The sequence below is a fragment of the Thermobia domestica genome, chromosome 10, assembly GCF_964235325.1.
Source record: "Thermobia domestica chromosome 10, izTheDome1.hap1.1, whole genome shotgun sequence".
Lineage (NCBI taxonomy): Eukaryota > Metazoa > Arthropoda > Insecta > Zygentoma > Lepismatidae > Thermobia > Thermobia domestica.
Window position 1 is genome coordinate 29,099,965 of NC_137463.1, and position 26,115 is coordinate 29,126,079.

Sequence of the window (26,115 nt, forward strand, 5' to 3'; positions counted from 1 at the left end):
CAATGAAAGACGAAACTATAAATGACGAAAGTTATATAAGCATAGGCATATAGCATATAGTTTAGGCCTAATAACTCATTACGTGTCCCTTATCTTATACGAGTTCTTACGTTAGTCTAGAATGAAAATTTAACCCTTGCTGAAGAGTAGTGATATGGCATTTTTCAGAAGTAACAATAGCATTGAAATTTCCAGTGAACTTTATCAACTTTATTTTGCGATTTTAGCAGTACGGTAATGTAGCGAGTAAAGAGTGTTTTCTCTAGTCAGTGCTTAGTGTTAAAAAAAAAAAAAACAAACAAAAAAAAACCTCGTTAATACAGTCAGTTACGGAATCGATCATTGTACTAAAATGTACGTAGTTTCATGAACATGAATTATGAAGAATTTTACAAATACTTGTTGCAACAACATAATGCATTACATTGGTCACAAAATGGTGGCCGAGGCAACTACAATTCTAATTCAAGAACCAATGCAGATTCAACATCATCCACACAATTATAAGGTAAAATGTTTTCAATTTTACTTGTAAAAAGGTCCAGCTTTTTAATAAAAGTCAGCTATTTTCTGAAAGAATGTCCACTGTTCGATAATCTTACAAAATCGTAGAAGAAAGAATGAAATGAGAACAAATATTGACCAGTTGGTAAGTGTATTTATATCCTATACTCCAATCAAAACATCAAATACAGACTTCCCACTACCGCATCAGTAAAAAAAAAAAAAATTATAAATCACAGTATGAGTGCAGATAATAAATAATTAACATGACTTTCGATAACTCTCGGGATGAAACTAAATAGACGATAGGTTTCAGAGAATCAGATACGAAATTTTTCAACCTCTCTAATTTTAAACCAGAGAACGTATTAGTATCGGGATAGCAGCTTAAGCAATGCATACGAAAAGACATGCACTAACACCAGGGTGGTATTAAGGGAGGGAGTTAGGGAGGCTATAGCCCCGGGCCTCCAGGTGAATAAGGTCCTCCAATCTGATCAAAATCTCAACTGGCTTTCTAAAAAGAATCATGACGATATAATCATCATCATAAAATAAAGTGACCAAAAATATTAAACACATTCTCTTAACATTCCTACTGTACTTTGACAGAAATTTATTAGGGGAAGTCAGCAGGGGGCACATATTTTTTTCTAGCCACAGTCCTCCAGATAAGTTAATCCAGCCCTGACTAACACCTTACGTACGACGGAAAAGCATTAGAAAAATGAAAATATTTCAATTCTTTTCCCTGTTAATCTATCTTAAACCAGGCTCTTAATGTGTTATCTTGAAATACGGAAACTGAAGTGACGTTCTATTAAAACAAAGATTCTTCTTCTCTTGTAAACTTTAACATTCCTTTCACATAGCACGAGTGCGCAAAAATCCGAACAGTAGAGAGAGTTGAATTGATTTGGCTATGTATTCTTATGGCTGTGTGGAACCTGGGTACATCATTGCGGTCCAGAGTCCAATCAACATAGCATACAGTGGCGGCATCATGATGTCCACTCCTCAAGAAATTCAAGATAATGCAATCAGATGGCAAGATTATGGTAACATTTTTTTCTGGGATGGGGTATAGTAAGGGCATACTGTTCATTGATTATCTTCAGGATCCAACGACAATTACAAGTGACTACTATTCACAACTGATTCCAAAAGTAAGGCAGGCAATCAAGGGAAAACGCAGCTACACATGAAAGTGTTGCTGCTGCAGTACAATTCTTCTACTCACAAAAGTCACCTTACCTCCACCGCTATTGCTGATGCCTGGTATAAAATACTTGAGCACCCTCCCCACTCTCCAGATCTTGCCCCAAGTGACTCTCACCTGTTTCCCAAGATTAAGTAGCACCCGCGAGGAACAAAGTTTGCCAACGATTTTATGCAGGCTGCCGAAAAATGGCTTCCAGCCGTCAAGGATTTTTTTTTTTTAAACTCGTATTCATGCTCTAGAACATTGTTGGGAGAAGTGCATTATAGTGATATGGGACTATGTGGCAAAATGGAAAATCTTCTATATCGAATTATCGAACACTCCTCGTAATATCACTGAACACTGCCTACATTTCCTAATTCACCTAAATATACCGATTTTCGACCCTATAGAACGTGAGAGGTGTCGGTTGACAACTCCTATGCATGAAATTTTGCCTCTGTCGTCTCCCGCGTTGTATGGATAATATCTCACGAGGATACAGTGTCTTTAGATTTATTTAGGATGTGTTTTTTGCGAAACCAAATAATCAACACGTCTTCAGAGTTTGGCAATATTGTTGGTGAACTTTTGGTATTTGGCGTTTTCTCAAGCTTGCGTTCGAAAGACGGCTCCACGAATCGTATACCGAAATCTTTCGATGTATCAGAGGTAAAGCAAAACATTTCTGTAATTGGTGTAGAGCCCAGGCTTCGCGAGTCGTTATGGCCACTGCAGTTAAAGAAAGAAAACATTCTATGATCCAAGGCCGCAAACAATAGGAGTGCAGACATGCAACACCTTGCAAAAGTAAACAAAAGTTTCCAGTGCATCACTAAGGTCTGGCGCTGATATTAATTATGCAACAACTTGGCACAATGGTGACGGAACCGTTTTGTCTTATCCATCTGTAGACTAGAACAGTGATGGGCAAACTACGGCTCACGGGCCAGATGCCATCGGCTGAAATATTCTATCAGGTCCGCAGTATGGAAAATAAAATGAAATCGTTAAGTTTTACGTCCCACGGTTATGCCGGTTAAGCTAAAGGAGACGGTGATGATAAGAGATAAGTGAAATGGTGGAACGAAGAAAGTAGGAGGAAACGGGAGAACCCCGAGAAAACCCACGAGCACTGTGTTTGTCCACCACAAGGTCCGCAACATGAGTCCTGATCTACAGAATTTAACTTCACTTCTGAAAATCCATGAATCCCACTTTAATTTATATTGTGAGAAACTTGTAGATATGCTGTACAAATTTCATTTACCACTTCCACTTTATAGTCTTTCAATCATGGGCTTAGTATTACAAGAAGTCTTTTTTTTTTTTTTTTTTAAGAAAATGTATAGGCCACCTAGTTGTTCTTTTTCTTTGAATATTAGCCCGCCAAAGTGTTTTTCTTTTTTCTTTCGGCCCCTTCCTAAATAAGTTTTCCCATCATTGGAATAACACCCAAGCCCTGTGCAAAACAGTTTCGAGGTTCACCCCTCCTCCAGGAGTCTGGAGGATCGTTGCTATCACCTGCTTGCCTGATAATATTATTAGCACAGTTGGTTTACTTAATAGTATGCATGCTTGCGATAGAACAACACAAATTTATCGAATTAAAAAAATGGCGATTTAAAAAAAGTTGGATCATTATATAACAGTTAAGTAGTAGTTCTTATCAAAAACAGAGAACCATTATGGCAGCCAAGTTTTCTTCTCATCGTTCTCTCTAACTAGACCCGATACAAAGAATGTATTGATTTTATTATATTTAAGTCCGATATAGGAGGGGTGTTCAAATGGAAAGGTGAAAGATGACACTGTTGGTATAATCGATGTCTTTGTTAGAAAGTAATTACCAGACGCTGAGCACAACTATCCCACTGTATTATGAGCCGAAGGATTCCCTTTTCCCAGAAATCCAGTGGGTGTGATAGCAGCCAGTTTTACACTATTTCTTTCAGTTCTCGTCCGAGTCCAAGCGCTTGCCTTTGAGATGTCTTTTTAGCGGACCAAACAGATGGAAGTCGCAGTGAGATATGTCCAAACTGTAGGGCGGATGCTCAAGCTGCTCCCACTTCAAATTATTCAGTACACTTCGTGTGACCTGCTGGACGTGTAGATAAGCGTAATCGTGGAGCAGAATCACTCCACTTTCTCACTGACTTGTTGGACACACAGTCTCTCCCGTATACAGTCACCATCCGGCGATGAATATCGACCGATTAAACCCCTTTTCCAGTCAGAAATCGGATAATACCTCGCTGCTCCTCAATCGTCAAATGTTTCATTGTGAACGCTATTATTTCCTGACACACACTGCCGAGTCAATTCGACTTGGACGGAACACATAATTGCCTGATTTTCTCCTGCATCATGTGAAAGGCAGCTACGCATGGGCACAACCAGGCCGGACACTACATTCTCTCCTTAGATGTCGCAGCACTTTATTTCAAAGCGATATAGTTATTCCTACTTCAACACACGACGTTTGTTTTCTGCGATGTTTCGTACTTTTTCATTTGAAAATTCCTTGTATATATGACCTTGGAGTACGGGACTTAACAATGAGACCGCGAATGCACTTTTGGCACGCGTGATCCCGCACACATTATCAATAAATCCACATAATTACCGCCATTGTATGTCCTTCGTGAGAGATTATGATTATGGGTTCAAATCAGTTATGCCAACTTCAAACGTTATAAAATCCCATCTCGTGGTGTAGAAATTCCCATTTTGCTCTTGAGTTTCTTACATTATGCTAATTATAAATTTACGAAACTTGCAAAGTAAGAAAAATAGAAGTACTGAATGTTATTTTCTGCGATATATAATTAATTATCCGTAAATATCGATTTTCTACGTTTATAAAGTAGCTTCTAAAGAATGATTTTTCTTGATAGAAGCAATTTAGTATGTTGATAGAAACAAATATATTTTGTTTTCGAAACTTATTATTTCTGCCACTCCTTTGTGCCATTATCTTCTACTGGATGTAACAACAAAGATTAATATGAAAATAACAAGAAAAGGAAATAGGCAAAATACAAAAAATCTTCATTTCGCAGTATATATTTTCAACGCCAGAGCACAATTTACGTTTGTTGGCTGCCGACAGCATTTTTTTTTTTTAAAGACATTTCCCTCTAGCATGTGTCTTCTTGTAGCATAAAATTACATTTACCTGATTACAGATTGAAGATTTACTAGGCTATTTTCGGTCCTTAAAATAATTGTTGTCGTCGATAAGGTGTAAAAGTCCCACATAAAAATCCCTCATAACTTCCTTTATCCCTTTTCTAATAGCAAATGTTAAAAAAAAAAAAAATCCTACAATATGGATTTATCCCACGAGTTGGTATCATTAGTTCAAGTTTTAGTGGTGGTAGTTGCTTCAAATACAAACCCGAGCAATGTGTTTTGCATATTACATTAGTGTGTCCCTTGTCATATAGCCTAGGTGCTAAAAAGGGAGATTTAATTCCAACCAGTCGATCAATGAGCGTCGTAAGCCATTGGCAATTTTCACAGATTAGAAAACCAAAACTAATTTGCGATTGGAACCGTAGTGCTAATGAAATGTCATTATAAAAGTCCTCTGTCTTGCCGTAAATCTTCGTGGGTTGTAATGTTAGGACATTTATCGTTAAACAAACACCTAAATTAACTTCTTCTTTTCTTAAACACCTAAATTAACTTCTTCTTTTCTTAGAAAAAGAAAATCTCTTCTGCATGAAAACTTATGTCAACTTTCCATTTTTAATATGAAGTTTTCCTTTTAATGAGCATCCTCCCGGTTTCTCCGCAATTTACCTACTACACTTCTAGGTTCTGCTCTATGACGTCATCTTCATTATAATCATTGGTTATACCTTGGTATCTCCCAGTTCTTTGCAATTCCTTTTCTTTTCCATTTCCCGCTATGACCATTTCATTACTTTTCTTTCGTCAGTTTTCGATTCGCCTGTAAAACCATCTCAGATGGTCATTTTTCACTTTTTACTTTCGAACGACGAAGGAGAGAAAGCATAGCGATCGTGCAAAAAAAAAAAAAAAAAAAAAAAAATCGAGAACTCAACGGATTTACATCTTTCATGAACCCTACATATCGAAAATGTGATTTTTCGATATATATCCGTCCGTCCGTTTGCTAAGTTTTCTTCAAATTAGAGTAGTTTACTGAAGAGTAAAAATCGAAAAACAGGATTTTCTCAAAAATGGCTCCAACAATTTTTTTATGTTTCATAAATCAATATTTAATTAAGAACCCTATATTGTGGTATAAGACATTTCCCTGGTAAAAATCTGCAAGGGGTAGTTTATTCTTGTATTTTTCGGCTACTTTTGGTTTTAAAAAACAACTCAAGTGATTTCATAAATAAGCATTTCATTAGTAATCTAATAATATGGATTAACTCATTGTTCCTTAAAAAAAAAAAAGGGTAGATTACTCATGGTTTTTCCCTACAATTTTCTCAAACGACTCAGGCTATTTTGTTCAAGTTTCGTAAATATATGTTTCATTAAGTAGCTAAAAAATATTGCTAAACTCGCATGATCGAAAATGATCCACAATATGTAGTTTACTCTTGGAGTGAGATTTCTAACGATTTTCTCAAAATTGGCTCAGATGCTTTTGTTAATATTGTAAAAACAATTATTTTGTTAATTGCTCTAATATACAGTATGACATACGTCTAATAAAAATATCTGAAGGGATGGTACATTTTTTGGGAGGAAGGGTGAAGTTTATTCAATTGAGTTTTCCAAGACAAATTATTTTATTCCTATTTCCCAAATACAAGTTTCAATAGGAATTGTGGCCTAACAGTTTAGGAAATTGGAGCAACAAAGTGTAGTGCGGTGGCCCGTACCTTTTATAAAAATCAAGGCTATAACTTCTCCCTACTCCTTGTTTATCAAATCAGAATTTTGTCCTTATTAGTTAATCAAGACGATAATTTTATCATTTTCATTACCGTTTCTGTTGTTCTCTTAAGGTTTAGTTCATAAGCATTAAGCATTATTTTTATAATCAAGCATCAAATTAAGCAATCATGTAATTTTCAGCCGCGGTCGTGAGATTTATAATCAATAAAATCCTACTGGTTGTTTTCATTGTATCTAAATCAGTGACATAACCAAAATATATATTTAGGGATTTCGACTTTATACTGAAAATAGAAAGAGTTATCGAACATACATTATAGTGTGAGTTACAATCATCGCCTTACTAATGTATATCCAAAGTAATGACCTGTTTGGTGGTGACGTCGCCGGGAATCTATCTTAAAGCAGCTTTGGCAATGAGTATTATATACGATATATACGGTATACTCGTATATCCTTCACATTAAACAGAAAAGCACTGTCAGCGTTTAACACTGGACACCTTACAGTGTGGAGCGGAAACGGCTGATGCGATTGGAATAAATCCGAGATATTAGATTGAAAACCTTCTATTTCCAACAACTTTTCTTTTCTGCTGTTGTAACTTTATCGTAACAAAGTTCCGGTCTTTGATGCACCCAGTATAATAGACGAGTGATCTGCAACCGGCGTACTGCGGCGCCAGAGTGTCATGGCTAGGTGAAAAATGTGATGCAAAGTTTTACACATCGTAAGAAATTATTTTTTGAGTTATTATTATTGTTATTAGAGTCTATTACTATGCTTCATACGCTTGTACAGTATTTTGTTCTCTGTCGTATTTTATTCTCTATATATTAATTTCATCGGTTGTTGGAACAAAAAACGAAGACGTGTATGACTGCTACGCAGTGACGACACTAGAAGGGACCAGGGGAACGGGCGCCTTCCGATCACATCGTCCGCCTTCCGTCCTCGTGGCAACCCCCTCCCCTAGGCATACATTATCATACAGCAGTTTTTCGGTACACAAAATATTACTGGGTTTCCAAAAAATGTATCCGCCTATTCACACACACACCCTACCCCAAGAAAGTAAAGCTGGTGTCATCACTGCTCCTACGGCGCGTGTTTCGCAAAAAGTACAGAAAGCTAATTATAAGATATCCGAACTTACCGCTAAGACCAATAGATCACACACAACAGCTGAAACGTTGTTAATAATGCTACTTGTAAAAAGATGGTGAAAATAGTCTTGACTCAGCTAATAGTGAAATTCCAAACTTTTTCTCTCAGCCGACAATCAGTCTCCGAGTTCGTTTTCAGCTAGGCAAGGGCACGAAAGATACAATTTTGTTATTTAACGGACTCAGTGAACTGCAGTTCGTAGAAGGAGGGATTATTACAGAGTCCAGATGCTGCATTGATGTCATTCTCCGTTATGTTTGTTTCGTGGAGCTATCCGTCCAAAGTTTCGTCTTATGAATGTCAATGCTTGTCCGCATCGTACAGCTGTCGTGGCCGCCCTCTTTGAGGAAGAGGATATTCATTAAATCTGATGGCGAGCGTATTCCCTGGAGCTCAACCCAGAGAGCATACATGGGATGCTCTAGGGAGACGTGTTGCCGAACGTATACCTCCACCAAGTACTCTTCCAGACTTTCGACAAACTCTCAAACGAAGAGTGACAGGCTCTGCAACAATAACTGCTTGCCAATCGTTTCCAGTATGCTACGTCGATGTCAGTAGTGCGTTTCTCTTCGAGGAGAGCATATTCCATATTGAGTCCTGCATATGAATGCTATACTGTCCTAGTCTTTTTTGCATTCTGGACATGAGGTTCGACATAAGATACGGTTTCCTTAAATATTGGCAGTATTTTATACACTGTTTTAGTACAGACACTCCATGAATAAAATGACTATAGTGTTTACCTCATGTATTCTATTGCTGACCCTAACCGACATTCATGAAACCTGGCATATGAATGTCTTAGGTCACTTTAAGTTTGGGGCACGAGTATATTATTTTCCTTATACTTTCTAAAAGGATTAAAAAGTTGGTGTGTACACGAACTTAAAGTAAAAATGAAAGCATGCATTAAATACATACCTACACATAAAGGTAAATACAACTGTTAAAATAGTATCCCTTACAAAATGATATGGAGGCAAAATTTAACCTTACTGAAATAAAACATTAAAGAATGTCTTGTAATCATGCTACAATTGCTTTTAATCCAAGTGTTACGGTTACTGTAACCTATGTCAAAAGCTTCATGTTGTAATATACTTTATGAATACCATGTTTCAGTGGTGAGCGGGGGCGTAATTTCATATCATGTTAGATTTTAGCGGGGAGGGGTGGAGCAAGATCGTTCATCGACATAGGAATTTCACGTTTTATATAGTATATTAGTATACGATTTATTAAATGGTCTGTATCTGTAAAAACTAGGAGTGACAATTACCTTCTATGCCCTCCCAGAATGTCGTTTCTGGTGGTTAGGATTTTTGTGTTCTAAATCCGCGATTTTTTACGAAGCTTAAATTTTAATAAAGTCACTTAAAAATTTGGCATTCTTAATAGATACCATTTATTATTATTTTCGTTTACATCTTATTAATGACCAGAATAGCCTTAGTCTCCTATTAAGAATATAGAACAGAGTAGAACGATACATATTTAAGGAATACTCGTATACTGATAGAGAGATATAGAATATAGAGAGAGATATAGAGACATATAGAGAGATATAGAATACTAATACGAAGCTAAATTTGTTGATACCTCAGTTGATTAAGTTATGATAAAAAGGCAACTGAAACTTTATCCAAACCAAAATGATCAACAAAACTTTTAAATAGATTTTTCTTAGGTATTCTTGTGTTTGAAAATCATTGAATTATCCAATTTTTTATAATGGCCTAACAGTTTATGATAAAGGGAAACATTCCTGTAAACACTAAAATGAGGAAACGTGTGAGCGCGTAACAGACAATACGTTGCCGGATAAACACAGAATAACTCCATATAAGCATGGACGTCTCTTGAATGTTGTAATTGATGGGTACAATAAAAGCATTATGATGCTTGTAGACTTAACTAAAGTTTGTTGAAATGGTGAGGCAATGAGGCAATGGGATGGATATTTGAATTAAAAGCTAGTGAGTTTCAATTTTTAGACTTCCAAACTATGCTATACATAAATATCGGAAGTCTTACAAAACGGCTATACCCGTCCTTCCATTTGTGACGGGGATTAGAGCAAAACTGGTGAATTATATCGAGAAGCTGTTTTAAAAAATCGAGTCAGCGTCTCAAGAATAGGCACCATCTTATCCTCCGTTAATCCACTATTGAAATCCTAACTGGTAAAAGTCAACCTTATGCAGTCTCAACATTGATCGCCTTAAAAGTAACACAGTAATAACAGTAATATTAAAAAAATCTTTTCAAATGACAAGATACATGGCCTTGAGCGGACTTTATGCTACATCCAATCGCAGTGAAGCGTTATTATCATTTTGGGGCAGGTATATAGACATAAGGACTTTTCGCACTACTATGATTATTGTCAATGCCAGATGAGCTACCTGGAAACATCTCGTATCATTGGCTACCACCCATGTAACTTCTCACTTGAAAAGAGCTGCAGAACATGTTGTTTTCGGGAATCAATTCAATTTTTGAAAGATTTTAGAATCTTCATCCATATGGTATTAAAACCAAAAGCATTAAAAATTTACTATTACTTCTGGTTTCAATATTGATATCCATGGAAAAAACAGTAAGATATATCGAAAATCAGTTTTTTAATCATTTCAGCGTCCCAAGATAGAATCCTTTGTACTCCGCTAATATGCTGTTCAAACAGAAATAGTAGAAATTAAGCATAACAAATGCTATACTAGATATTGACAAATAGTTTCCACAAATCGATTCAGTGTCTCAAAAAAAAAGAATCTGTATTTCTTTACTATAATCCGAAATTGTAATATTTTACTATTGTTTCCGGTTTCAATATTGATCTACATAGAGGGAGAGAGGGGGAGAGCGACAGTAAGATATAGAAAATGCGATTTCTGGAGTCTATTGTGCGGCTGAAGAATAGATTCAATCCGCTCTGATAAGTCTCTATTCAAACTGGAAGTGGTAGAAATCAACCGTATCCGGTTTCACGATTAATTGCCATAGAATAAAAGCGGCAATATATAACGACAATTTGTTTTATGGAATGGATTGAGCGTGTCAAGGAAAGATAACATCACCCGTGTTTGTTTGCTAAAAGAAGAAATTTATTACTATACCGTACCTTTTTCCAGATGAGAACCTACATGAGCGGTACCCAATGATACGCGATATTTCTAGGTACTGCGACAGATATTGACAAAGGTCATAGTAGTACGAAATTCCGTGTGTCTGTGTACTGTCATCTGCCCCAAAATGATGACAACGTCGCTTCACTGCTATTGAAGAAGGAGAAAACCTTCTCAAAGCTATTTAACTTGACATTCGGAAAGAGCTACAATTAACGATTCAATATCGATCTCCGTACAGGAAAAAATCGTAAGGTATATAAAGAAGCGGTTTTCTGAAATTGATTCGCCATTCCAAGCAGTAGCGTACCCAGGAATTTATTTCGGGGGGGGGGGTCCAAACTAAATATGAAGGTATTTTATATTAAAACTCCTAAAATTGCCCCTAAAATTAGGCTAAATTTTAAAAAAAGTCGAAATTTCGGTGGGGGGTCCGAACCCCCAGGTCCCCCCTGCGTACGTCCCTGATTCCAAGAATAATTCCCATTTCCTCCGTTAACGCTTTTCCAAAACCGGAAGTAGTAGAAATAAACCTTTTACGATTTCAACACTGATTACCATAGAAAGAACGCAGTAACAGATAGCGACAGGCGGTTTTCTAGAATTAATTGAGCATCTCTAGAAAATATACAATCTTCACTCTCTCTCTCTCTATTAAACCGGAAATAGTAAAGAAATTACTACTGCTTCTAGTGTCAGTATTGATCCGCATTGAGATAAAACTGAAAGATATTTATGAGAATCGGTTTTCTGTGATCGATTCAAGGTCCCAAGGCTCCATCCCGTCTTTGATCAATTTAAATCGGAAGTGGTCAAAGTAGACAATTTCTAGTTTTAACGTTAATTTCCATACAGCAAACATGGAAATAGATAGGGAAAATCTTTTTTTATATAAGATTCATCGTCCCAAGAATATATTTTTTCACTCGTATCTCGGCACTAAAAGCGAAACTAGGAAAACCGAATACTACTTCCCGTTTCATTGTTGATCTCCGTAGAGCAAATACGATAATACATAGAACTTTTTGTTGTATATTTAGCGTCCGAAGAACATGTTATCTCTAATTTTATTCCTCTATTGTAATCGAAAGCTACATATCTCCTGCAACCAGTTTTAATATTGAATATTCATAGTTTCGAAGTCTACCATGTTCACATGGTGAAACGAAATATAGTTGTTGTCTCTACGACAGTATTATATAATTCATTATAGCTATTGCCATCACAAATATATTACTTGAAACGATTCTCAGCAATTTTATCGTCCTGATATGCGAATTGACAGCTTTAATACCACCATAAATTGTAGTATTTGTCGCTTTTCCTCTCTACCGCCTCTCCCACAATACAATTTGTTCAGCAGTGATGGCCTAACCTATTTTTGTCTCCAGTTACGTTCTTTTCTTCTCTATTATTCCCTATGGGCTCTGGTGAGTGGGATCCATAGTTTGATTACGCCAAATAAACATTGTGGTGGACAAACACCGTATGCGTTGGTTTTCTGGGGGTTCTTCAGTTCCCCTTTTTCTTTATTCCACCATTTCATAACCATTACTGTCTCCTTTAGCCTAGGCGCGCGAGACACGGGTTCGATTCCCGGCTGGAGCTCATGTGATTCGGATTCCACGTTAATCAGTAGGTCCACGTCTCATATAGCCTCGCTGCTGAACGGGACGTAAAACTCAAAATCAATCAATCAATCAATCCTTTAGCCTAGCCGGCATAACTCTGGCACCTAAAAGTGAAAGATTTCGTTTCATTCCCAATGAGCTCTTTGGTTTTACGTTTTGCATAGCTACGGTCGCATTTTTTCCAACACAAAAATTTTGGATAATTTTAGTTTCCTTCTTTAGTTCCCTTGTAGCTAAATCACTGTCGTTACAGTCTTCGATGCAGAAAACCTGGATTCGAAAAACATTACTCATATTACTGAATAAACTAAATTAACCAACGCTACTATTACGTATACGCGCTACCTACAAATAGCTTTAGAGCACCACCATACGAAGACAATCAGACGGCAAGGCCATTCTACAAGAAATACTGTCACTCATGGCGCAAACATAGGTCGAATGCCTGCATGTCGCAGGTATGCTTATCGTTTGCATGAGCTTGTATAAGGCTACCGAGTAGTCCCTTCTTAAATTGTCATAGATGAAGAGTTCAGGGGAAAAGGGGATGCCCATTTTTACAATTTTTTCAGGAAACGATTTTTAAAGTTCAAAACATTTTATTTCGGAAACTAGTCGTGGGAAATGCTTCAGATTTGGTTTACAAGTTCTTTATTATATTGGAAACTAGCTTACAAAATCTTATGTTCAATGTATATTATTGTAAGTAAAAGAATACAAAAAAGCTGACATGAGGTTGGTATATACTGGGAAAAAACGGGTCTATTGCAGGCAAATTAACGGAAAAAAGAGGCAACTGTTTTTCAATTTATAAGTAATATTATTACAAATATGACATCTTTGTTCTCCTTTACTCCGCTAATTACTTCTTTCGGAGTTTCGTATAGAAGGCTTAAGCGTATAGGCTGCATAAGACATTCAAAGCATACAGATCCTACCATTTTTCTTCCTAGATAGGCAACTTCCCTTTGAGAAAGAGGAAACGATCTTGTAAATCCTACCAATAATTATGATATTTTTCATAGCATCCTATTCAAACTGTTACCAACCGATTTAACCCAGTTCTTTAATGTACAACGAAAATATTGGAAATGTACTTTTATCCTCTAATCAATATCAAGTATGGGAGAGTGAAACAAGGAGAACAAGTGGGGTACAAAGTTTCATTGACTTTGTTGACCTGAGAGTCAAAGCCTTATAAACGACTATTTGACATTGCTTACGGAAAGGTGCAGTTGTTTAAGCAAGTTTGACATTAGAATTTTAAAAATCGGGTTCTGGAACAATAGTTATATACTTTAACTCATTTAATAATAATTCATTGGATATACTTGTATTGCACGCATGCCCATGACAGATCAATTTCACGGATGCATAATATGATGTTTACAATCCTGGCCTTTTCATTCGATTTTTCTTCTTATTTCATAGTAATGTATATGCGGTTCTTTGCGCATTATTGCAGTGTTATTGAGTTCTTGAGTTGAATTTCAGTTTAGCGTCCCTTTCAGCAGCGAGGCTATATGAGACGTGGACCTACCGATTAACGTGGAATCCGATCCACATGAGCTCCCACCGGGAATCGAACCCGGGTCTCCCGTGCAGTGTTATTGTACTATATTTCAACATTAATACAATTTATGGTATAAGCGTCCGGCTTTCCGACGCGAGTCATTTATGGATTAAAGATTTCTCCTTCCAATAAATCTGGTTGTGGTAGGCCATTTGTTAATAGTAGGTGAATCACAGAAGAAAACCAAAGTCCATTATAAGTCTGTCTCCCTTGGTATCACAAAACATGGGTAACTTTTCTCTACTCGAAGCTCATGATTGGCCTAGAGTGGAATGAGCATTTTCCCAAGTACAGCGGTTGTAAGAATGATATCCAATCTCGAGTTATGAAAGTGTAAATCCACTTTCTTTATGTAGTGTACGTTTCACTCTGCTGCATTTGATTACATTATTCCAATCCTCTGGTATTTGATCTCTTGATTTTATGTTCACCAGTCTCATGTTCTTATCACGTTCAAGGTAGGAATGACACGAACTGGGAATGTTACTTGAAAGAAAATGAACCCTTGCCTTTCATGTGCAATGCAATGAAGGCATCTGAATAAAGTATAATCCTTATTTTGACTACTGCAAGTGTAACAGAAAAGCTCAAGATTATGGATGTTGGGAGATGATTTGTCTTACTATTTTTTTAAAGAAATAGATTGTTGAAGCTACATTTAGCTGTATGATCAGTCAACACTGGAACACAAATACAGTTGAACGTTATATACAAAAGAGAAAGAAAAATAAGAGTAAAATGAATTCCCCTTTCTTCCACTGTAAGTGATGACGATACCTCCTTCCATTTTAAAAGGATTTTTAAACTGCTATAGCAGGCTAACCGTAAACCTTTCCCCCTTTTCGATATATTGAATGAAACTCACAGCGTGCTCAACAAGATGGCATGAAAATCGAAATTTCGCCCAAAAGTGGACATCCCGCATTTCCCCCTGGACTCATTAATTAGACGGTTGCTATCTTTTCTTTAGTCGAGTTCTTTCTATAAAATAACATATTTCTTCGTTTCTAAATTTCTTAGCTGTGAACAGTTTCGAAAAATCATGAACTTCGTTGATAGTCGGAATTCGAATACTTGGTTTACAATTTTGGTACAAGTTCTCAACGAAATTACTCGTTCTCCAGTTATTTTTTCCTGTAAAGATTTGTAACAGCGTGTTAAGGCCTTTGCTCTGTCTGCAGGATGCTAGGTGGGTTCAGCTTTTGCATTACCTACCCATACCTGAGGTGCGGAAAAACTTCTTTGTATTCAATGGGTTTTCTCGGTGTTCTTCCGTTTCATAACGGAGACAATTGGACCATAAAATACTTGATTCCCAAAAATGACGACATAGTCACGGGCACTGGCACAACCGGTATGCGTCAGCACAGAATCTACTGAAAACAGGATATTTGAGCCTACAATGACACAGAGCCGTCGACATGTTTCATTGTTGACATTGTGCCAAAGCGTCATGGTCCATTATGAAGGCCATCCATGTCAGATCATATTCATGTCATGTAACTTGGCAGACTGATTGTCGACGCCGGTTGAGGAAAGTGCTATTTGTTTCTCCATTATTTGCTCCGCAGTCAGACGATGATTCAGAGTGACAATACGCCGTAAGGCTTGGCGAGATCTGTCAACGGCGGTATTGCTCCATCCACTGTTTCACTTCGCGGATGAGGATTTGCCGTCAGTTTTGTAGGTTGTAATCACTTTAGACACTGTCCTTTGCGACACACCTAACAGGCCTGTAAGTTTGGTCGCGCTTGCAGATCTTGACGGAGAAACAATTTTCCTTCCTCGAAAACTAAATAGAACTCTCATTTTACACTAACACTGCTCAGCTCACTGTCCATTCACGTTCTACTACCCCTCACGTAGTATGGAGTTGGCCGTACCACGCCACTACCATTGTCTCAGATCTGTGGTGGCCGCATAATCTTTGGTGACCCAGATATGTGACGTGTTACCAACTCCAGGAGTGACTGTTAAATAGTTAAGCATTTGTAGATCTGGAAGAACAAATATTGGTACGTTTGCTATATGGGCATTGAGTGGAAGTGTATTTAGTGAATTCGTTGATAGTCCATAGAAAATACAATTTTAATTTCGGACACTCTTAGAAAGACTTACTGGACTTCCGCTTTCATATTCCCTAGTGGTTACATGGTTAGCATGCGCGCCTTAAGTGCATGAAACCGGGTTCGATTTCTGGTGGGACCTCATGTGGTTAGGATCCCGCGTTAAGCTGCATTTCATGTTTCCTATAGTCTTGGTGCTGTATAGGATGCTAGACCCTGAATCAACCAACAACTCTTGCGTAAGGATCTGAAGAAACGGATGAATGTGATCCAGATATGTAAAGAAAGAAAGCTGAAGACAAAAACTACCAAAGATGGACTAAGGTTGGGTGTTCGAAATCAAAAAGTTTCAAGTGCGCTAAGTGAAAGATTTTTTTGTGTATTGAGAAAATAGAAACTGTCCTGATGATTTGCATGTAAAGTAAAACAGATATGAAATACAGAAGAAAGAAGGGATATAATAAATATTACAATTTCAACACCAGACTCGGCTCCGGAGGGAAGTCATGTCCGTAAAACTTAAAAGTTTTGTCGCATCAGACTGAGAGAAGAAATGTTACTTACTGTTTCTATTTTTGTTATCAACAGTCAGAACACGAGAAAGTATTACATCTGTTTGTTTTACGCAATATCACTTTATTTTTTACTGTCGCAATTTACCTTACAAGCCGCTTTGGTAGACACCTTTAACATATTGTGCTCGTATTTTGATAGTTGAACACCTCTAATATACATAGTACACTAGATAATAAATATGCTGAAATTCACAGGTTTTCTTTATTTCTTCGATTAGGCAGGTTCGGGTTATTAAAATAAATATACCTAGGTAGTGTCTTCTTACAAAACGTCATTTCTATGTTTTATAACACTCCAGTTTAAAAATATACAAATTTACTTTTCCTATGATACAAATACACAAATATATAAATTTGTATGACTGCAGATAATTACCTGGGATTGAAGAGGTTAAATAGAAAATATCGAAATATTGTGAAACATGGACATATTAAAGCATTAAAAGTATCGAAGAATCGTAATATCATAATACTGAAAAATACCGAAATATTGAAAAATATTGAAATATTAAAAACATCGATCTTAATCCTTTGGGGATCCGGGGTTTTTGGAATATTTTTTAGACTTTCAGTCAAGCAGCTACTGCATCGTCACTATTTATCCTAGGATCATGGTTCATACCTCATTCTTTTCAGAATGGAGCTGGCTTTCAAATGGTACCACTTGCATGCTCATACCATATACCAGGAGACGGAAAATTATGTCAAAGGGAAAATTTCGGAGGGAAAAAATTTCCCCCACTTTGCGCCCCTCTGGAACGGCCCTGGGTGAACGTAGAGATCTAAAAAATCTGATAAATAGTACTTGGTATACTGAATGAGTGTGCCGAATTTCAAGTTTCTATCTTGAATATTAAGGGCGGGAGAAACTTTATCAAGAATTCCCACAATGCCCCAAATTACAGTAAAACACCATGATCAAAGGTAAAAACATTCCTGAGACATCTCTATTTACCCTAGGACTATAATCCGCCCATCATTCTCTTCAGAATAGAATTGCCTTTCAGGCGGTGCCATTCACATGTCTCCATCATGTATCTAAGACGAGAAATTCCCGAAAAAGGGAATTGTTTGGTCTAAAAATCCCTTTTTAAAACTTTTAGCCCCTCTGAACCCCCCTGTTTTAACGCAGAAATCTAAAAAAAATCTGTTAAATACTACTCGGTGGACTGAATGTTTGTGCACAATTTCAAGCTTCTAGGTGCAAAAATAACCCCGCCAAAAATATACCAACAATGTCCCATATTCCCCTATACAGAAGTATATTTTGATAAAAAAATCCGTGACACATCCCTAATTACAATAGGACTATAATCCGACAATCATTCTCTTCAGAATAGAACTGCCTTTCAGACGGTATGACTCATGTGTCTCCATCATGTATCTGAGGCGGGAAAATCCCGAACAAAGGGATTTTTATGGTCTAAATATACCTTTCTTCAACTTTGAGCCCCTCTGGACCCCCCTGTTTTAACGCAGAGATCTGAAAAAAATATGATAAATACTACTAGGTAGGCTGAAAGTTTATGCACAATTTCAAAAAAATATCTCAAGTTTTACGTCCCACGAGTATGCCGGTTAGGCTAAAGGAGACGGTGAAGATGAGAAATGAATAAAATGGTGGAATGAAAAGTGGGAGGAAACGGGAGAACCCCGAGAAAACCCACGAGCACGATGTTTGTCCACCACAAAGTCCACACGGCGCGAGCTGAGATCGAACCAGGGACCCCAAGCACCGGAGGTGAACGCTCTACCGCTGAGCCACAGCGTCCCCTATGCACAATTTCAATCTTCTAGGTGCAAAAGTAAGCCCGCCAAAAATATATATATAGACAATGTATCAAATTCACGTATACAGAAGGATATTTTGTAAAAATTACCTGAGGCATCCCTAATTACCCTAGGGTCATGTTTCGCTCATCATTCTCTTTAGAATAAAACTGCCTTTCAGACGCTATGACTCGCGTGTCTCCATCATGTATCTAAGGCGGGAAAATTCCGAAGAAAGGGATTTTTTGGGTAAAAATATCCCTTTTTTCAACTATTTGCCCCTCTGGATCCCCCCCTGTTTTAACGCAGAAATCTGAAAAAAATCTGTTAAATACAACTTGGTAGGCTGAATGTTTGTGCAAAATTTCAATCTTCTACGTGCAAAACTAAGCCCGCCAAAAAATAATGAACATAGGCTAAATAAATGAAAATATATATTTTAGAATTATGACGTCATCACCTCCTATGTCTCGACGCAGGAAGGTGTGAAACCATACGTAAGGTCTTCTACAATGCCTCTGGACTTGAAAGACAAAAAACCCGGACGAAAAAGCTCAAATAGGATAGTTATAACGCAATGTACCATGAAACACCCGTATCGTACAAGTTGTACCATCGGATCCCCAAAGGGTTAAAAGTTTTCGATACTTAAAAATATCTATCAATCGATATATCTTAATATCGCACAGCTGTACGTGGCACCTGTCACCGAGGATTTTCTTTTAACCACTGTTCCTCTTCGAGGATGTGGTTTCCCCGTAAATTTTGTAGAATTTCATCACTTTGACCGTCACCTAAGTGTTGTTACTCGCGACACACTAAGCATACTTACCACTTTCACCACGCTAACACCATATATCCGAGCTTTAATAATTTGGTCTCTTTGGAAATTAGTTAATTTATTTTACTTTATGACCGCTTACTCGATACAGGCACACTACTATTCTACTGAGACTCACATAATACGTAGTTAGCCGTATCACTCCCACCAACAAAGAAGGGCTGCGGTCGCTGCCTATCCTTTGCCAACCCAGATATTATAGATGTTTCCTACTCCATTGCTTGAATTAATTTAATAAATCTGTATGCGACATAGCTGTAAACTACGGTTGTGCTTTTTTTATTTGTTAAAGGTTAAAATAAATATTTAGTTTATTATTATTTTTAAACTAATGAGTTCTGTTGGACAAAAGAAGGAAATAAAATAGTGTGAAAGTTGGAACATATAGTATGTAGGTATGTATGAATCTGTGCTCTGCAAATGTGCTTATAAGTCTTCAATCTTAGACCTTTCTAGTGTACCTCTTAGGATACATTTGTTTTTTCTCTTGTTCAAATAAATTAACTTTCGCTTCATACACTGGTCCCAGACCTTCTTACATAAAGCAACAGAAAATCGAACTACGTGTGTAGATAGAAACAATTATTGTGTCCCGATAAGATCACGCTCTGTGTATATGTTTTACGCTAGCCTATCTTCCATTCATTTATCACAATGTTTGTTTCTGTTCCCACCGTTTCTGGAAGTACGAGTTGTAAATAAATGCATATACGTTTCTCCAATTGTGATCAATGCCTCCCCGGATTTCAACCCACCTTCTCCTCTTTAACTGTCATGTGACAGGCAGGCTACTGTGAGTAGACGCGACTGCGCAAACGAAAATTTCAAGGTTGCGTCGGTACCAACAAGCACTGTGTAAATTTGCTTGTGTGTTTATTCCCCCGCACGACTCACCTCCTCTTTCCACTCCCCTTACGTTTCTCCATCCCGTAAGCAGGGCAGTGCCAATAGATGTGGTATGCGTCATATTTACACACCGTTTCGTAGTTAAAGTGTGAGACCACCAGGAGGCAGCTAATTCGGCAGAGCATACACACGGTTTACACAGATTCTCACATTTTTCTATAATTATTGGGACCTTCCCGAAATTCGGCCAGGAGGCCCAGGGGGTCGCCACGAAGCCCCTGTAGGCTTAAAAATTGTTGGCACCGGAAAATGTCCCAACAATTTTTCCGGTCCCAACTGGTAAGGTGTTAAACCATATGCAGGTACCAACAAGGATAGGAATGCGGGAACACACACACACACACACACACACACACACACACACACACACACACACACACACACACACACACACACACACACACACACACACACGCAACAATATTACCATTCTATCACTGGTGGGCACAGTACAGCCTTCGGCTCGTTTCTATTTGAACGCTCCTTATACAAATATTACTATAATTCTAGGTATTAACTACAATAAAGATAAATATCAGATAGACTACCCTAAAACCTATACATTCTTTTGATAGATATACACTGGTACTTTGTGGACAAAAAATAACATGACATTAGTACAGACAACAGGACAAAGATACCATGACACTTTTCATTTTATGCAGTTACAAGAAACTGTATAGCAGGTAGTTGTAAACTTATAAAACAAACTTAATTCTATTAAAAAGTAGAAGTATCAATTTAAAAGCTTTAGCTGAAATATTTATGGAAAGGAAAGTCTTATTCCATAGTTGAGCTAGTTTTGCAAATGGGCAAACGGAACGTGGGCGTTGTAACTTTACAGCCTGTAGGGACGGATGAAAATTGGGCCTGTAAGAAGGCGGCAAGCTTGTCTGTGCACATGAACAGCAGCTACCTAAATCCAGCTTTGTATATTAGTTAAGATACAGGGTCGACATAAATTCTCTTCCTCATAACAAATATTAATAACAACAAAAAATGATAGAAGCATGCAGTCTGAAAACATCGCTTGTATGATACTCCAAGATTTTGTTACAGTCTGTGATGCCATCTACTGCAGTGCGACAGTCATTTGTTTAAAAATGGCGTCAACACAGTAGAAAGCGAAGTATGTGTTGTGATATCATGAAACAAAATCTCTCGTCACAGTTCAACGAAAATTCAGGAGACAGTATGGACAGCAGCCACCAGATGTTAAGAGCATAAAGGAACAGTATAGCAAGTTTATTTCAACACGAAGTGTTTACAATCGTGATAGAAGCGGTAGACCGAGTGTTAGTGAGGAACGTGTGGAAACTGTTCGTGTTGCTTTAACCCAAAGCCCACGGAAATATTTTCTTTGTGAACTTCTTCCTTTGGAGTTATATTAAAGACAGGGTTTACGCCATACCTGTTCGTGATATTGCAACATTTAAAAAACAAAATAAGGGTAGCAATAGACACAGTGACTCCTGAAATGGAAATTTTCTAAAACAGGTAAATATATATATATATATATTCCAGTTTTTCTATTATTTTCCGCAAACCGCATACTTCTATCATACTTAGTTTTCTTGTTATTAATGTTTGTTACCAGAGACAGACTTTATATCCACCCTGTATAATTCAATTAGTTAACTAATTTTGCAGCACGTGATGTCTTAAAATGAAACAGATATACTTATATTTCTTTTTACTTACCCAAAGCTACACGGCACATTTTTGGATCCTTATTTTTCAAGTGAGATAAACACATAGCAAGAAAATAGTGCCAATTTTGTAGGAAAAATGTCTTTTGGCTAACACACAGTAAACACGTCACTAATGGAAAAAGAGCCAGTCGATGTTTATTCTTTGTACACATATCTAAAGTCTGCGAATACAACATTTCTACAAAATTTTTCAAACAGGGAACATTCACCTCATTTTTCACAGTCTGAAAAGAAATACAAAAGATATATTAGTCATTCTAATATGTAAACTCTTAATCAAATTGGGTTAACTAAAGATGATTTCAACGAGAAAACTAAATAATGAAAAAAAAAAAATAATAATAATAATAATAATAATCGAAAATCCTATTATACAATGAAAATTCGAAGGTATAAAAATGTATGTGTATTAACAGAAATATAACTTAACACAAAATACAGATTACCTGTGGATCTTTTACAAATCTAAATAATAATGATGCCTTTCGAAATTTATTTATTGAGCAATTTAAATAAAATATATTTACATAATACAAGGTGCAGTTATAAATCTTACAATTTTGATTTGATTTGTGAGTTAAGCGTCCCGTTCACCAGCGAGGCTATATGAGACGTGGATCTAAAGTTTAAGGTAGGATCCGAACCACATCAGCTCCCACCGGGAATCGAATTCTGGTCTCCCACACCAAATAAATCCTACAATACTCTGGTACATAACATATTTATATTTATTACAGTACAATGAAAGTAAATGAATATTCAAAGTGTAGTCCCTCATGTTGGATTGTTTGTAACCTCCTTCATGCCAGTTTCTGATTCCACCTCGATACCAAGTCTTGTCCTCAGAGACCAAGAAGTCAGTCAGTGTTGTTTCCACCTCCTGCTGGTTGGTGAAGCAACATGATTTCAGGAAGTGCGCCATGGACCTAAAAAGTCCAATTCGAAGGGGCAAGGTCAGGACTATATGGCAGGTGTGGCGTCAGTTCGATGCTATCAAGTACCTACGTTTTTATTGTGTTTTTCGAGCGAAGTGTGGCTTTGTTATTCTTTTACAGTAGGACGCGCTTTTCCTTCACCAATGCAGGTTATCTTACATTAGTGCAGAATACATCCGCTCCAACTTTTCGGAATAAGAGTCGGTATTGATAGTACGACCGCTAGAAACGAACTCGAAGTGTATTACCTTCTCGTAATTCTAACATACATACAGTTTATGGTCGTAATTGTCCTGTTTGACGACTGGTTCTGAATGTTGGCAATTACTGTTTTTACACATTAGTATTCCGGCCACTTTTCGTCGCATATAACAATCCATTTCAGGAAACCTGAATTTTGTAGCAGTTGTTGATACATATCCACTCTTCTCTGAACCTGAGCTGAGATCAATGGTTCTTGATGGTTTTGATGGTTCTTGATGGTTTTCCAGGTTCGTGAAGGTGCGCACTACAGTGGGACATACCAAGTTGGTTTAACAACTGTCATGTGCTCAATGGCGTGACGTATAGCTTCAGAATTTATTACCCTTCGGCGCCCGGACCTTGGCTGATCGTCGGCATTTTATCACGGCGTTGTGCACCATAGAAATGTATCAAGTGTGTAATTTTCGTGTAGGCTGTGCCGCTGTGAATCGTATTATACGGAAATGTGCGGCATAGGGTCCTGTGCTACCACACTGACATGAGCAGCTAGAAACTAGCGTGCAGTGAAGAGGACCCCGCAGTTATTGCATGTGGTTCGGCGTATGACGACCTCCGAAAATCCCAACACACAGCGTGGGAAGGGCAGCAAATACCGCACATAGCAGGTGACAATCAACTGCGCCATTCACATGAATTTACGCCTCACGATCGTTCATAAGAGCAGAGCGCACTCCTTATAGTTGTGTCATGTGGCTAAGCAAAAACTGCAGAAGGCTGTACGAACGTGATTTGCGGGTGATCGGTATTGTTTGTTTTTACCCTTGATGAGGTGTGGATTTACTCCACAGATTGTGGTAAAGTTTGTGTTATTACATACCGACCTGTTTAAGCCAAGGGCCGAAGCACGTTCTTCCGCCAGTGTGCAAAGTTTTCCAAAAGGGTTCATGATTGTGATTGGTTTCTCGTACAAGGGCAAACTGCGTAGAAAAGGGGGAGCAAAACATCAAAATCAATCTTGCGTACTACTAGTCTCATGTTCTGATTGAAATGTATCGGCATGAAATCCTAGCATTCTACGGACAAGACGTGAACCAGGTTGAACTGCACTAAACTAAGTCATCCAGCCACACAATGAAACCATCGATGGAACTCTATTGCTGTATGGAACATGAAACTGGCATTCCTGTCAAGAACCCACAGATCAGTCCAATGGATTAATTTACGTTCGGATTTCTCAAGCGGCACCTGTCCTATCGTTAAGTCCTCACCGTCTCCAGCCTGTGGAAAGCTTGTACAGAGGAGTGGAATGCAATACACATGATCAAGCTGCAACGAGGTTTTCCTGCAATGGAAATTTCGATTCCGGGCAATAATCAGTAGAGGTGGCCTGTAAATTGAACAAAACCGATGGTGAAAACATGGCATTTCCTAGGTAAGTGGCGCATTCAAATTCGGCTCAATATAAATGAATCAACCTCTGTATACATGTGCTTGCTGTTTGGTTGTGGAAATATTGCACGATTTATGACTGACCTTTATATTATGACTATGCTTGGATATCCACTTTCATTAGCACAATTTCTCACAATCTTAATTTTATAGATAAAATTGTGAATCATCATGTAGAGAGTTCCCTCGTAGCTAAACGGTTAGCGCACGCGCCTTCGGCGTGGGAGACCTTGATTCAATTCCTGGCGGTAACTTATGTGGTTTGGATTGCACGTTAATCAGTAGGACCACGTCTCATATAGCCTCGCTGCTGAAAGGGACGTTAATCTTTTAAAAAAAATCAAATTAAATCAAATCGAATTATCAAGTAATATCAAGATCGTGTTACCCAGCCACCGTGTGGAACAAAGTACCAAATGATTTCAACGGCAACTTTCGTTTTCTTCAGTGGATAAAATTTCTGGCTAAAATAATCTGAAATTTGTGTATTAACATCGTTATCAGTATGCATGTTCTCAATTGGACCTGACAATATTAACAAATAGCACGTGTATTCACAAATCCGTAATTGTTATGTATGTACAGGGTTAGTATAAATGACTCTTCGAATTACAGAACTCTGTATTTTGAAATATGAGATCTATAAAGGTGGCGACATATGAAAAGATACATGTGTTCACCAAGTTTCAAGCACACAGTACAGATATTCAAAGTGTGGGCCGTTGGTCTGATTTTATTTGATTTTTGAGTTTAGTGTCCCTTTCAGCAGACGTGGACCAACAGCTTAATGCGTATTCGAACCACATGAGCTTCCGCCAGGAATCGAATATGGGTCTCTCACGCCAAAGATGGGTACGCTAACCGCTTAGCCACGAGGGACCTCTGTGCATCTTTGGTAACACGGCACAGTCCAAACGGTACTGCAGTTTGTTCTATACGTTCAATAGCATGTTTCAGTCAATGTTCGTCACAGCAGCCATGATACGTTCCCTCAGCTCTTGTAGTCTTCTTGACAGTGAGGAAGATAAATCGTGTCCTTCGTATACCACCACACAAAGAAATCACATGGCCTGAGATCTGAAAACCGGAAATACATGCTGAACTACCGTAATCGATGAACACTTTGCATATTCTAGCACATAAAATCTTTCCTCCTACATTGCCGCCATCTTGTGACTTGTCATCACAAGCCTGCCATCTAGCTATAAACGCGTGCCACATAGCGCCATCTTTTAAACTTGATAAGTGTATGTATCTTTGTTGATCTTATACTTCTAAATACGCAGTATGTTGTAACACAATGAATCATTCATGCTAATTCTGTATTGTAAAATAACAAATTTTTAACTTATTTGTTTCAGCAGTATTTCTTTTCAATACAAATTGAAGATTGTCCGTAATTATTATTATTATTATTATTATTATTATTATTATTATTATTATTATTATTATTATTATTAATAATAATAATAATAATAATAATAATAATAATAATAATAATAATAATAATAATAATAATAATAATAATAATAATAATAATAATAATAATAATATAAACACAATGAG

The 26,115-nt window shown here is 37.5% G+C and overlaps 1 protein-coding gene across 1 annotated transcript in view; it reads right to left on the bottom strand.

The window, feature by feature from the left end:
* Window positions 1-26,115, bottom strand: part of fry (microtubule binding protein furry) — a 1,411,512-nt gene that overhangs the window by 1,304,546 nt on the left and 80,851 nt on the right. Inside the window, exon 10 of the mRNA XM_081727912.1 lies at window positions 21,951-22,185. Coding sequence (XP_081584038.1) covers window positions 21,951-22,185 — 235 coding nt within the window. The remainder of the gene's footprint in view (window positions 1-21,950; window positions 22,186-26,115) is intronic.